At 58.0% G+C, this 13,127-nt stretch overlaps 1 protein-coding gene across 1 annotated transcript in view; it reads left to right on the forward strand.

Moving 5' to 3' along the window:
• Positions 1-12,635, forward strand: part of LOC114082779 (transmembrane protein 132E) — a 49,017-nt gene extending 36,382 nt beyond the window's left edge. The window contains exons 2-9 of the mRNA XM_027923867.3: positions 2,016-2,946; positions 3,755-3,901; positions 4,179-4,371; positions 5,081-5,224; positions 7,323-7,528; positions 9,452-9,740; positions 10,648-10,839; positions 11,586-12,635. Of these exons, the coding sequence (XP_027779668.1) occupies positions 2,016-2,946; positions 3,755-3,901; positions 4,179-4,371; positions 5,081-5,224; positions 7,323-7,528; positions 9,452-9,740; positions 10,648-10,839; positions 11,586-12,635 (3,152 nt within the window). The remainder of the gene's footprint in view (positions 1-2,015; positions 2,947-3,754; positions 3,902-4,178; positions 4,372-5,080; positions 5,225-7,322; positions 7,529-9,451; positions 9,741-10,647; positions 10,840-11,585) is intronic.
• Positions 12,636-13,127: the final 492 nt, after the last annotated feature.

Here is a 13,127-nt window from a genome sequence, read left to right on the forward strand (position 1 = left end):
ATGAGGACCCTTAAGAAGGAGTGGAGAGACCAAGCACCTCTCCTCCTACAACTGACCCCAAGGGCCTTCGCTCAAGCCAATTGCCTTATTTTGTTGAATGAGGAGATGAGACTGCAGATTTTCAAAATAGGAGGGAGAACCCGGACCCTCAAGTTCAGGGAATTTTTAGCTCACTGCTTTCGGGAGGAAGTGGGTGTGAATGTTTGTGAAACTATCAAGGTTTCAAGGACAGTGATAAAATGATAAATATACGTAAGCTCCAAGACAGTCTGGCGCTGACCAGGGGTCTCCCCTTTAAACAGAGATGGCTCAGAGGAGATCAGCCAGGATTTGTTGAAGCCTTGCTTGATGCCAGACCCCATAGACAATCAGCTCCCACCCAACGCAGGATGGGAGAGGACCCTGGAGAAAAGGGCAAAGCTCTGAGTGAGACACATCCTAAAGGGCTTCCTGGAGAAGGTGGCATTGGAGGAAGATTCTGGTTTGAATAAGGAGAGGGTTGGATGTAAAGGGCTCAGCATGAGCAAAGGAGGGGCCATAAGGCCACATGGAGGATGCAGTAAGGACACTCAGTTACCTGGTTGTCCTGCTGGAGGGGCTTGAGAAAGGGAGTCCTAGGGGAAAGAGGGTCCTGGGTCTACAAGTAGAGGGCCCTGTGAGGTGGTGTGGGCTTTATCTTGTAAGAAGGATTCCTTAGGGATACCTCCCCACGTTTGCATTGTGCTGCACAATTGATAGAGCATTTCCTTATCGGATTCGCCAACGCAAAACAAATAACAATAACCAGCATGATTATCATCCTGATTTTAAAGTTGACAGATGTGACTCAGAGAGTTTATGAGAAGATCCAGAAAAGGATCTCCAACTTCAGGCCTCCACTGTAGGTCCTACCTGTGCCCTGACAGTGCCACCATGTTTTGAGACAGGAGTGAGGGTCGCTAAGGTCTGGCCTGTCCAGGAGAAGGGCGGCTCTGGCTGCTGTGGTAGGGAAGGGGGGAATGTCAGGATGCCAGAGAGGAGGAGAGAGGGGGTGAGGGGAGACCCAGTTAGGCATTACAACAGGAGTGAGGCCTGACCTGGGGCAGGGTCCTGGGGATGGAGGGCAGAGGACAGCCCAGGACAAAGCAATTGGCCAGCAGGCAGAATTGCTAGAACTTGGCAGCTTCTCGGTAAACGGGGCAAGGGTTGGGAGAAGGGAGAAGCCAAACACAAGACCCACATTTAGGTTTGGGAGACTGAAGACAAGATTCCCTGTTTATATAGTGTGTGATAAGAGGGAACAAGGGGAACTAGGGGGTCCCTGGGGACCCCTACATCATCTGAGACTGCTGGTGCAGTTAAGGACTGGGGCTTGAGAACCAAGTAGCCTCAGGTTCAAATCCTGCTCCTGGCTCTTTTGCCCAGGCAAGTTGGGTAAGTTATTAAAGTCCCTGTCATCTTTGTTCCTTTATCTATACGATGCAAGTGTAGGTACTCAAAAAAAAGTTATTGTCAGGAAAGTGATTGAGTGGATAGAAATCATAACAATGCCCACCTCCAAGGACTGCACTGAGGATCAAACAAGCTAACACTGGCCGAGCATGGAGCACTGGGCACAGAGCCCAGCGTGCAGGGAAGAGTTACACTTCCTGGGCTCCAGAGCTGGGCTCAGCCCTGTAGGCTCGGGACTTCAGAAGGTCCTCACCAGGCACATTGAGGCAGAAACAATTTTGAGGCTCATTTGGCAGGTCTTGAGGTTTCCAAAGCACCAGGGGAGGCAACTTCACCAAAGCTTCACAAGGCTTTATGATGGAATTGGCTTTACCCTGAGGACGAAGAGGAAGAAATAAAACATGGGCAAGAGGGTTATTAACAAAGAACAAAGGTGGCGCCAGGCTCGGTGCCTGGTAGCAGGGCCCTGGACCACCAAAGACAGTGGACCAGGCTGTCTGTGGGGGTGAGAGGTAGGCAGCCAGGGGCTGGGGTCCAGCGTGCCTCTCCTGACCACTCTGGGTCTCTTTGCTCTCTGTCCCCAGCCTCCAGCCGCTCCCACCCTGCCAGTCCCAGCCCACCGGGGCCTCCGGCCAGCCCGGTGCTGCCGGTCAGCTACCGCCTGTCGCACACGCGTCTGGCCTTCTTCCTGCGGGAGGCGCGGCCCCCGTGGCCAGCGGTGGCCAACGGCTCCCTGCAGCGCTCCGAGCCCTTCGTGGTGTTCCAGACCAAGGAGCTGCCGGTGCTCAACGTCTCCCTGGGGCCCTTCAGCACCAGCCAGGTGGTAGCGCGGGAGCTGCTGCAGCCCTCCAGCACCTTGGACATCCCCGAGCGCCTGACGGTCAACTGGAAGGTGCGGGCCTTCATCGTCCGCGCCCGGGTGCCGGCCTCGCAGCCCGTGGCGCAGGTGCTCTTCTACGTGGCCGGCAGAGACTGGGATGATTTTGGGGTCACCGAGCGCTTGCCCTGTGTCCGCCTGCACGCTTTCAGGGATGCCCGGGAGGTCAAGAGCTCCTGCCGTCTCAGTGGAGGCCTGGCCACCTGCCTTGTGCGGGCCGAGCTGCCCCTGGCCTGGTTTGGACCCCCGGCCCCCGCGGTGCCCCCCAGCGCCCGCCGCAAGTCCCCGGATGGGTTGGAGCCCGAGGCCGCGGGCGAGAGCCAGCAGGCTGAGCTCTACTACACCCTCCACGCCCCCGATGCGGCGGGCGGCTGCGGGGGCTCACGGCGGGCACCTGGGCAGGGGATGGGGGCGCGCGCTGAAAGCCCCACGCAGCACCCCTTGCTACGCATCGGGAGCATCAGCCTCTTCCGCCCGCCACCTCGGAGGGCGCTGCAGGAGCACAGGCTGGACAGCAACCTGATGATCCGCCTGCCCGACCGGCCGCTCAAGCCAGGGGAGGTACTGAGCATTCTCCTCTACCTGGCCCCCAACTCCTCCTCGCCCTCCAGCCCCAGCGTGGAGCATTTCACACTCAGGTAACAGAGCTGTCGTCAGGGGTCTGGCTTCCCTTCCAAGGTCCAGTAGATCCCCGACACCTTGTCCAGGTCCTAGCTGGATCTCTGTCCAGCATCCTAATCTCAGCTCTCCCATCTATGGCAAAAGACTGCGAACTTAGGTGAGCCACCACCCCCATGTTCTTAGTCCTTCTGATGGCAACCAAAACCTCTGCGACTCCTTTATCTCAATGGAGTCACCATCACAGTAAAAGGCATAGCCAGTTTTCACACATGTAGAGGCTCAGAATGATGGGATGTGGCTGCAAGGGCTCTGGAGGATCAGCTATCCAACTCCCCCATTTTACAGAGGAGGAAACAAAGGCTAGAGAGGAGACAGAGGTCAGAAAGCACCCCCTTGGATGGTAGCCATAAGACCAACAGGTGTATGTGCCTGTTGGGACATTGGTCTCAGTCCTGGGGTTGAGAGAAGAATTTTTTGAGACTCCCACTTTTTCTATACTTTCAGAAGAACACAGCTCATGAATTCAAAAATGCTTAGATCATATCACATCCCCCACAAAACATACGATGTTTCCCAGTTGGAATGCATGGTTTGAGTCATGGTGGGCGATTCTGACATAAAATAGAGCCCACGGACACACTGCCCCACATGAGCAATACGTACCTATGTGGTGTCAGATACCAAGACCCTTAAGTCTAGGACTCAGGGTCTCTTAGCTCCCCTGTTCCCCCACCCCAACTCCAGCCCAGAGGTGGTGGCCAGGCACCCAGACTTTGGGTCCCAGCCTAACCCTCTCTCTCTCCTCTGTTTCGCTCTTTGTTCCAGGGTGAAGGCCAAAAAGGGTGTGACCCTTCTAGGCACCAAGTCACGAAGTGTCCAGTGGCATGTGACCTCAGAGCTGCTGACGGGGGCAAAGCACTCAACGGCCACTGTGGATGTGGCCTGGGCCCAGGGCACTCCCCTGCCCCCCTGGTGAGCCCTACCTCTTTGCAGAGCAGGCACCTAGAGGGGTGGGGGGTCCTCAATGGCAAGGCTGGGCTTGTGAAGGGTTGGGACCTGGTTGATGGGAAATCTGAGGTCTGGACCCCAACATGGGACTTTGGGGACAGGTTACCTCGAGAGGGCTGAAGAGGCCCAGGGCCATAGAAGGCGGCTGCTGAGGAGGGATGGGGTCCCCTCTGAGGGTTTCAGAGCTCCCCGGCTTCTCCTGGTCTTCATCCTCTGTCCCCCTTCTTTCCCTCCCTGTCAGGGAGGGCCAGGGCCCCCTGGAGATTCTACAGCTAGACTTTGAGATGGAGAACTTCACCAGCCATTCGGTCAAGCGGAGAATCATGTGGCACATCGACTACCGTGGCCATGGTGCCCTACCTGACCTGGAGCGGGCAGTCACCGAGCTGACAGTCATCCAGCGGGATGTGCAAGCCATTCTGCCCCTAGCAATGGTGAGTGGCCAGGCGACCAGGCCAGTGGCTGCCTATGTCTCTATGTGTGGGGGGGGCAGTGAGCATGGCTGAGTGCGTGTGTGCTTGTGGGCGCCCACAGAGGGGACTATGCAGGAGACTGCCTCCACCCTCCCGGTGGGCACTCCTGGAGGGTGGGCAGTCACCATGTAGAGGCTGCTCAGGGGAGGTTTCCTAGAGGAGGTAGCCATGCAGGGGAGTGGGAGGAAGGTCAGGTGGGAGGAGGTCAGGTAAGGGGAAGGGCTCTCACTGTCACGGAAGATGAGGAGGGTGCCTTGGACAGGTGGACAAAGATATAGCAGTGGAGATGTGAGTAGTTTCTCCAAAGGAAGCCATGACTTTAGAAGGAGCACGGGGTAGAATGGCCATGTGGGACCAACCCAGTGCACCTTGAGGAGCCAGGTGAATGCGTTAGCTGTTACTCTGAGCATCCTGATGGTGAGGCCCACACAGACTAAGGCTGGGGAGCAGAGTGAGGCCTAGGTGAGGCTCCACAGCTGTCCACGTGACAGACCCTCCAAGAAGGAGCGTGAGTCTGAGTGGTAGCTTATCCCTGCACACGGGTGCCTGTGTCCCCATGGGAAGGTTATGCCTCTGAAGAGTGGCAGCAGCCGGGTCCAGGGTCTTGGTAGACATATCCCTATAGAGAAAGGGACCACAAACAGAACTCCCTCTTCTGCTCCTCCCTCAGGATACAGAGATCATCAACACAGCCATCTTGACGGGCAGGACCGTGGCCATCCCTGTGAAAGTCATCGCCATCGAAGTGACAGGCCTTGTGCTAGATGTCTCCACCCTCGTGGACTGCGAGTCTGACAATGAGGACATCATCAAGGTGAGCTTCCTGGAGGCGGGTCCTCTAGATGAAGATGGTGTTGGACCCTCTGGGGGAGTGGACCCCCAAACCAGAGTCGAGGTGGCTTATCTCACTCATCCTTAAAAACTGCACTCAGAACCTCCCCTTCCCTCCCACAGCACCAGGCTCATGCATCCTGAGTGGCCGCATGCCTGTCTGAAACGGTCCATCCCTAAGTCTCTTCTCCCTAGAGAGCTTCCGAGTACCGCTGCAGCCAGTCCTGTAGGGCTTCCTGGAGGAAGAGGGAGCTGATGGCTTGGCCATCCCAAAGAGAACTCAAACTCAACCCAGGAAGTCATTACTGAGCCCTGGGGTGTGACAGACATTGGGCAAGGCAAGGGAGAGCGGGGAGGTGGGCTCCTCACAGACTGACCCTGAACCCCGGGGCAGATGGAGCTCAGGGAGGAAGTCCTCAGAAGGTTGTACACAGAGGTCCCCATTCTGCCGCACCCCCTGACTCCTGCAGGCCCCTCCCAGCCACAGCTCTCCAGCAGGGACCTGCTCTGCCCCAAGTCCTCCTCAGCCCAGAACACAGGATGCTCTTCTGTCTTGGGTGGCCACTTTGCCACCTCCCTATTTGCAGAGGTGAGATGGGGCAGAGAAGGAGCATGGGGCCAGAGCTGTCCAACCCTGGAAGGAAGCTTGGAGGAGGGCAGGAGAGGGAGGCAGGGGTCCTCTCTGCTCACCTGGGCTACCTCGTGCCCACTCTCCTCATGCCCTGCCTCTGGGTCCCACTGAGAGTGGAGAACCTGGTGCTGCCCTCATCCGCCCCGACCCTGGCAGAAGGCTCTCAGGGGAGTCAGAGCAGAGGCTCCGTGCCACACCCCCTGGCCCTTGGCAGCCGCTTGGAAGCCTTGCCGGGGGGCCATGGGGCTCTCCACTGCTGGCTGGCTGGAAAACCATTCAGGTCCCTGAAGCCCTCACCTGCACCTTTTCTGTTGCCCAGATTCCCCTACCCGAGTGATAGCTGTAGAGACTGAGGGGAATCATCAAGGCTTCTAAGTGGGATTTGTGATGAAACTCCATGCGATGCTCCCAGGTTCTTTATGGGCCTGGCCAGCATTCTAAGTGGAATCTGCCGGGCTGCAGATGGCATCTCTGCCTGCCCAGGTGGGAAATGAGCATTTCTGGCAGGGCTACTGTCCCCACTTTCCCCCATGCACCCTCTGAGATGATTAAGGGACCTGGGATGGTCCAGGGGCTCATTTCCATGAGCCACAGTCCCAGAACCCTCCCCGCCCCCACTGCAGAGACTCTGGGGATCCTCCGCCCCATTGAGGGCATGTGCCAGCAGGGGCGCCTGGGCACCATGCACGTAGGAGGCACTCGAGCATGTGCCAGGTGTGTGCGTGGGCACACTGAGCACACACACCCATCTGTGTTTGCCCTGAAGTCCTGGCAGCGACCTCTCTGTGAGTGGGCAGTGGTCTCCAGGAAGATGTGCTCAGGAGGCAGCCAGTTGCCATCTCTAGGAATCTCTAGGAATGCAGGTTGCTGCCCAGGTGGGCATGCATTTGCCAAAGCCTCCCCTACTGGTGGCAAACATCCAGGAGTCTGCATTTGGGCATCTGATGCTCCCTCCCCGGCTTCCTCGCCTCCACACCTGGCTAGTGCAGCCCCCTCACCTGAAATTACCCAGCTGCCCATTCTCCTGGGGCAGCACAGAGGAGGCGTGGACCTGCCCCTCACCACGATCCCCTCCACCTCAACTTCCTCCTGCCCAGTGGGGCGCCCTCTCCTGCCAGACACCTGACTCCTGAGCTATCAATTACTAAGGACCTTGTGAGGCCCTTCAACCTGGGGTCTCCTCACCAGGTGGTTCCGTCAGGTCAGAACCAGCCCCTACAGAAACACTTGCAGGCTGGCACCACCAAGGACCAGTGGGCACAGAGGCAGGCTTTCTAGAAAAACAGGGTGGAAAGTGGCATCTCCCAGTGGAATCAGCGCCTTCTCCCACCTGGTGGCCCCTCTCTCTCCAGCAGGCCTCCTGCCCCTGCTTGCCACACACATGTCCCCCACACTGCCCTGCAGGAAGACCTGCGGGGCAAGGCACATGGCCGGCTCCTCCTCTCCCCAGGTTTCCAGCAGCTGTGACTACGTATTTGTGAGCGGAAAGGAGTCTCGAGGGTCCATGAACGCCAGGGTCACCTTCCGCTACGACGTCCTCAGCGCCCCCCTGGAAATGACAGTCTGGGTCCCCAAGCTGCCTCTGCACATCGAGCTCTCGGATGCTCGCCTCAGCCAAGTGAAGGGCTGGAGGGTACCTATCCTCCCTGACAGCAGGTACAGCCCCCCGCACACACAGGACACTTGGGACACTCACAGGTGGATACAGCCTCCTCAGAGGCTGAGCTGCTGATGTGGATAAGGCCCCGGGTAAACCGGTTCTGTGGGTCAGCTGTGCAATCAACAAACGTATTGAACAGCTACTGTGTGGTAGGTACTACTGACCGGTGTTTGAGATATGGAACCAGAGAGCTGACCCTGCCAAGTTCTCCGTCCAGCAGAGAAGGCAGACACCTATGTGCCACAGAACACAATGGTGCATGGGATGTCCTGTGCACGGGTGTCAAGCCAAAGCAGGCTTCCTAGAAGAGTTGACCCTTGATTTAAATCTTTTTTTTTTCTTCTTTTTTTTTTTTTTTTTTGGTACTGGGGATTGAACCCAGGGGCACTTTCCCAGAGAGCCAAATCCTCAGCCCTTTTTATTCTTTATTTTGAGACAGGGTCTCACTAAGTTGCTCAGCCTCACTAAGTTGTTGAGGCTAGTCTCAAACTTGCAATCCTCCTGCCTCAGCCTCCCCAGCCGATGGGATTATAGGTGTGTGCTTGAGTTAAATCTTAAAGGATGAGTAGAAAGGAGAAAGGGTGAGAGAGCAGCCAGGTACATCCAGTGGAGCAGATGCACCATCATAGGAACGCAAGTGCCTGGGCACAGCTGCCCCTACATGGGCACACTGAGGGCAGACTCACGAGCACATGAACACAGGCACCGTGACACACACCCCACCTCCTCGAAGTGATGCAGGCTCATGCACCTGAGTGCCCATCTGCAGGGCATCAACACGTGTCCTCACCATGCTCCACCCACCCACTCTCTCAGAGCTACAACAGAGAAGGGCCCAGCAAGGAAGAGAAGCAAGGGAAATTAGCAGGCAGCTAGGGTGGGGTGGAGAAAGAAGCAGGTGGCCAAGGGAGAATGGGACTGAGTTCAGTTCCACAGAGATTTACAAAAGCAAGGTTGTGCAGACCAGGGCCTCTGAAACCTGAGTGAACCAGGGCATCCTGCTAAAATGCAGCTTCTGATGGGGAAGGTCTGGAGGAGCCTGAGATTCTGCATTTCTGACCATCTACCGAGTGATGGGGATGCTGCTTTAAGTAGTGAGGATAGAACAAACTCTGCAGTCTGGCTTAAATCCTGACTCAGTACTAGCTGTGCAAACTTGGGCTATTCACATAACCTCTCTGTGCCTCATTTTTCTTACCTGTAAAATAAGCAAGATAATACTTCTCATGAGATTGTGGTGAGGATTAAATCAGTCAACACAGATGAAAGAGCCCTTTGTGTGAATGAATATTTGGGCTGGTTGATACTGACAAAGCTCTCGCAAGCTTTCTCTCTGGAGCGTGCCTTCCTGGCAGGGAATCTACTGATGTGAGCATCTTTTCCAACCTGCTAGGTTGAGAATTCCCCAACTCATCAGATCCCAGAGTTCCCTTTTGCTTAACAGTTTGTCAATTTGTCTCTCTCCTCTCACCTTTTACTAAAAGCAGCGAGGGGCAGCTGGGCTGCCCCTTCTAGACCTTGCTTGGAAATCTCCTCCGTTAAATTTCCAAGTTCATTGTCTGCAAGTTGTGCGTGATTCAGCTAGGCCTTCTGGCGCTCTCTAACAGGGAGCCCCTTTACTCCAGTTTGGAGCTGAGCACAGAACCAGGCTCATGCTTAGTGCTAAAGAAGGCAGGAGTCATCAATTGGGATCAAGTGCCAACTATGCAGAGGCTTGGGTTAGAGAGGAAAAGGTCGGGGCTCCTGGCACAAACTTAGAGATGGAGGCACGAACCAGGAGGAGGTTTGCAGAGCCTCCACCCATGGGGAGCTGGAAGGACCATCAGGGCAAGGATGAGGGCAGAGACTTGTGCAGGTCAGAGCTAGGGTGAAGTGCCCTCAGCCCAGCCAGCCCCGACCTTGGTGCATCCCCACCCCAGGTCAGCCCGGGAAAGCGAAGACGAGGATGAGGAGGAAGAGGAGCGGCGGCAGAGCGTGAGCCGGGGCTGTACCCTGCAGTACCAGCATGCCACCCTGCAGGTCTTCACCCAGTTCCACACAACGTCATCTGAGGGCACTGACCAGGTGGTCACCATGCTGGGCCCAGACTGGTTGGTGGAGGTCACGGATTTGGTCAGTGACTTCATGCGGGTAGGCGACCCCCGAGTGGCACACATGGTGGACAGTAGCACGCTAGCGGGACTGGAGCCAGGCACCACCCCCTTTAAGGTAGGCCTGAGCCGGGTGAGCACAAAGGGGTCTGGTTTACCTGTGGGTGGAGAGCTCAGAGCCCCTGGGAGCAACCCCAACTGGCCCCAGGACCTGCTTCCTTCCCACCTGTCATTCTGCCTGAAGTTACACCACTGAAGGTCAAGTCCTTCCAGCTTCATCTTGGCAAAGGTCTTCACTGCATGAGGCATCAACCATTGTCCAGCCTCCCACAGGGAGGGGGACTGTGTGCGGGTGGAGAGGGGCTGCGGGAGCAGGGGAGAGCCGCTCCAGAAACTCAGCTTGGACCTTGCTCCCTGATAATTCGGTGTCTGGGTAGAGCTCATGGATCTGAGAGATTATAAATAGGGACCCAGGGGCTGGCATCTGCCTGCAGTCAGATTTGGTTTAGAAAACGATTGGTGCAACATTTCAAAATTGAGAGGTTTTCTCCTTTCAAAAAAACAGTCTAGATTTCTGGTTTTTACAAAAAAAATGAATCCGGCAAGACTGAGCCTACATCCCCACCTGGCCACGATCAGCAGGAGTCATGAGTTTCCCCTTCCGTGAGCATGAGTTCTCCCACTTGCCACCGTCCCCACTTCTCCTTTTTGTCTCCCTGACATTGAGGCCAAACATCACTTACTGTTTATCACCGTGTGAGGGTTATTGTCCTCAAAATCAGCTCACCCCTCTCATCCGGGTTCCTGACTGGCTCCTGTGAGCCCCCCACCCTCTTGTGACCCCTGGACCTTGGTTCCTGCTTGCAGGCCTAAGGCAGAGCCAGAAGTCTGCCTCCCTGCCTCCCTGCCCACCCCATGGCTCTGGGCTCCTCTTCTGGCAGCGAGGGGCATCCTCCCTGGGGAGACCCTGGGTGGGGGCTGCCGCCTTCCTGGCTCTCTCCCATCCCCATCCTGCTCTGCCTCAGGTGGTGTCCCCACTGACGGAGGCGGTGCTAGGGGAGACGCTGCTGACAGTGACAGAGGAGAAGGTCAGCATCACACAGCTGCAGGCCCAGGTGGTGGCGAGCCTGACGCTCTCCCTGCGGCCCAGCCCTGGAAGCAGCCACACCATCCTGGCCACCACAGCTGCACAGCAGACCCTCACCTTCCCCAAGCAGGTAGCTGGCTGCCTGACCTGCCAGCAAGGGGGTCTGGGGCGTGGAGGGAGGGCTTAGGGGCTCTGTCTTTCCTTTACGCCATGAGTCCCCTAGTCAGGTCTTCAGGTGACAGAAGCTCTCTCTGCCCTCAGAACCCCTCAGTGTCTGCCCTGTCCCCTCCCCCTGCCCTACACAGGGGTCTGGGCAGCTTCTCCTGCACTTGCCACCTGAGATCTTCCTGTGGACAGGCGACAGGTGGGAGCACAGAGGGGGTGAGGAGGTGGGCTTCAAGCATGGAGCCAGGAGTCAAGACGCAGGGGTCCTCCACCCCCAGTGCTCTGCGCATGAGCCAGGGCCATTGCTTCTCTCTGGGCTCTGCTTGCTCCTCTGCAGGAAGAGGAATTCTCAGAAGTTAAGACTGACCAAGGAGGAGGCTAGGAGCATGTGTTTATCATAAGCCAAGGGTCTGATGGGGGATCTCAAGATCAGGAATGCAGATTTGGGGCTACTGCCGCAGCATAAGAGCAGAACTGAAGGCGGAATTTGCCTTGGGTTCAAGAGGACAGAAGCAGTCTCTGGGGTAGCACCAGGCTGGATGCCATGATGCCTTTCACCCCTCCCCCCCAACCTGGGAGGACTTGTGCCTGCCACATGCCAGTTTCCACGGGGAAGGTAGAAGGGGGCCAGAGATCCTTGATCCTTATCCTTGTAGCCATCAGGACCTAGTGGGGCAGGCTTTCTCACTCCTATCCCCTCCTCCTCCGCAGGAAGCCCTCCTGAGCCTCTGGCTCTCCTATAGTGATGGCACCACGGCCCCACTCTCCCTTTACAGCCCACGGGACTACGGGCTGCTGGTGAGCAGCCTGGATGAGCGAGTGGCCACAGTCACTCAGGATCGGGCCTTCCCACTGGTGGTAGCTGAGGCCGAGGGGGCCGGGGAGCTGCTCCGCGCCGAGCTCACGATTGCCGAGAGCTGCCAGAAAACCAAGCGCAAGAGCGTTCTGGCCACGACCCCCGTGGGCCTGCGAGTGCACTTCGGGAGGGACGAAGAGGACCCCACTTACGACTACCCAGGCCCCAGCCAGCCGGGAGCTGGCGGGGGCGAGGACGAGGCCCAAGGAGCCGGTCCTCCAGGCACAGGGGGCCCTGCGCTGGCGGCCCCTGGACTGGGCACCTCCGCGGTGCCACCCACAGAGGACTTCTTGCCGCTGCCCACCGGCTTCCTGCAGATGCCCCGGGGTCTGACAGACCTGGAGATCGGCATGTACGCACTGCTGGGCGTCTTCTGCCTCGCCATCCTCGTCTTCCTCATCAACTGCATCGTCTTCGTGCTGCGCTACCGACACAAGCGCATCCCGCCCGAGGGCCAGACCAGCATGGACCACTCTCACCACTGGGTGTTCCTGGGCAACGGGCAGCCGCTTCGGGTGCAAGGGGAGCTCTCGCCGCCCGCCGGCAACCCTCTGGAGACCGTGCCCGCCTGCTGCCACGGGGACCACCACAGTAGCGGCAGCTCCCAGACCAGCGTCCAGAGCCAGGTGCACGGACGCGGCGATGGCTCCTCGGGCGGCTCCGCCCGGGACCAGGCCGAGGACCCAGCCAGCTCTCCCACCTCCAAGCGCAAGCGGGTCAAGTTCACCACCTTCACTACGCTGCCCTCGGAGGAGCTGGCCTATGACTCTGTGCCAGCCGGCGAAGAGGACGAGGAGGATGAAGAGGACCTGGGTTGGGGCTGCCCCGACGTGGCGGGAGCCAAGCGGGCCACTCCGCCCCCGGACCTGCACAATTACATGCGCAGAATCAAAGAGATTGCTTAGAGGCGCCATCCCGGGTGGCAAGGATGACCCCCCACACCGGCTGCGTGGGTGGGACCAGCGGGGACCCCGGTTCACACCACAGGGCAGGCGGGTTGGTTTTATACTCCCCACCCCCGCAGCTTTGCTTGGAGGAACTTGGATGGCTCCCTATTCTGGCCCCTCCCACCTCCCAGTGTCACCCTCTCCTGCCACCTGGGGGTGGAGGGCCCCTTCCTGAGGGGCTTGCAAGGAGGGAAGCAGGCAGGGCTCCGTCCTGTCCTCTCCAGCCTCTGCGGGTCTAGGCAGCCCAGCTGCCCCAGGAGCGGGGCCCTGAGGTCCAGCATGGGGGAGGTGAGCCCACACTGTGCCCGGTCCTGTCTCCTGCTCCCCTGTCCTCCCCCTGTGCCAGGGGGACCTGGGGAATCTTGTGTCACAGACTGCACAAAGACTTTTCTTAAACCAATATTCAGGGATTTCTGTCCTGCAGGGTGGGGAGGCAGCGGCTGCCTGCCT

The sequence above is a fragment of the Marmota flaviventris genome, chromosome 17, assembly GCF_047511675.1.
Source record: "Marmota flaviventris isolate mMarFla1 chromosome 17, mMarFla1.hap1, whole genome shotgun sequence".
In the NCBI taxonomy this organism is placed as follows: Eukaryota; Metazoa; Chordata; class Mammalia; order Rodentia; family Sciuridae; genus Marmota; species Marmota flaviventris.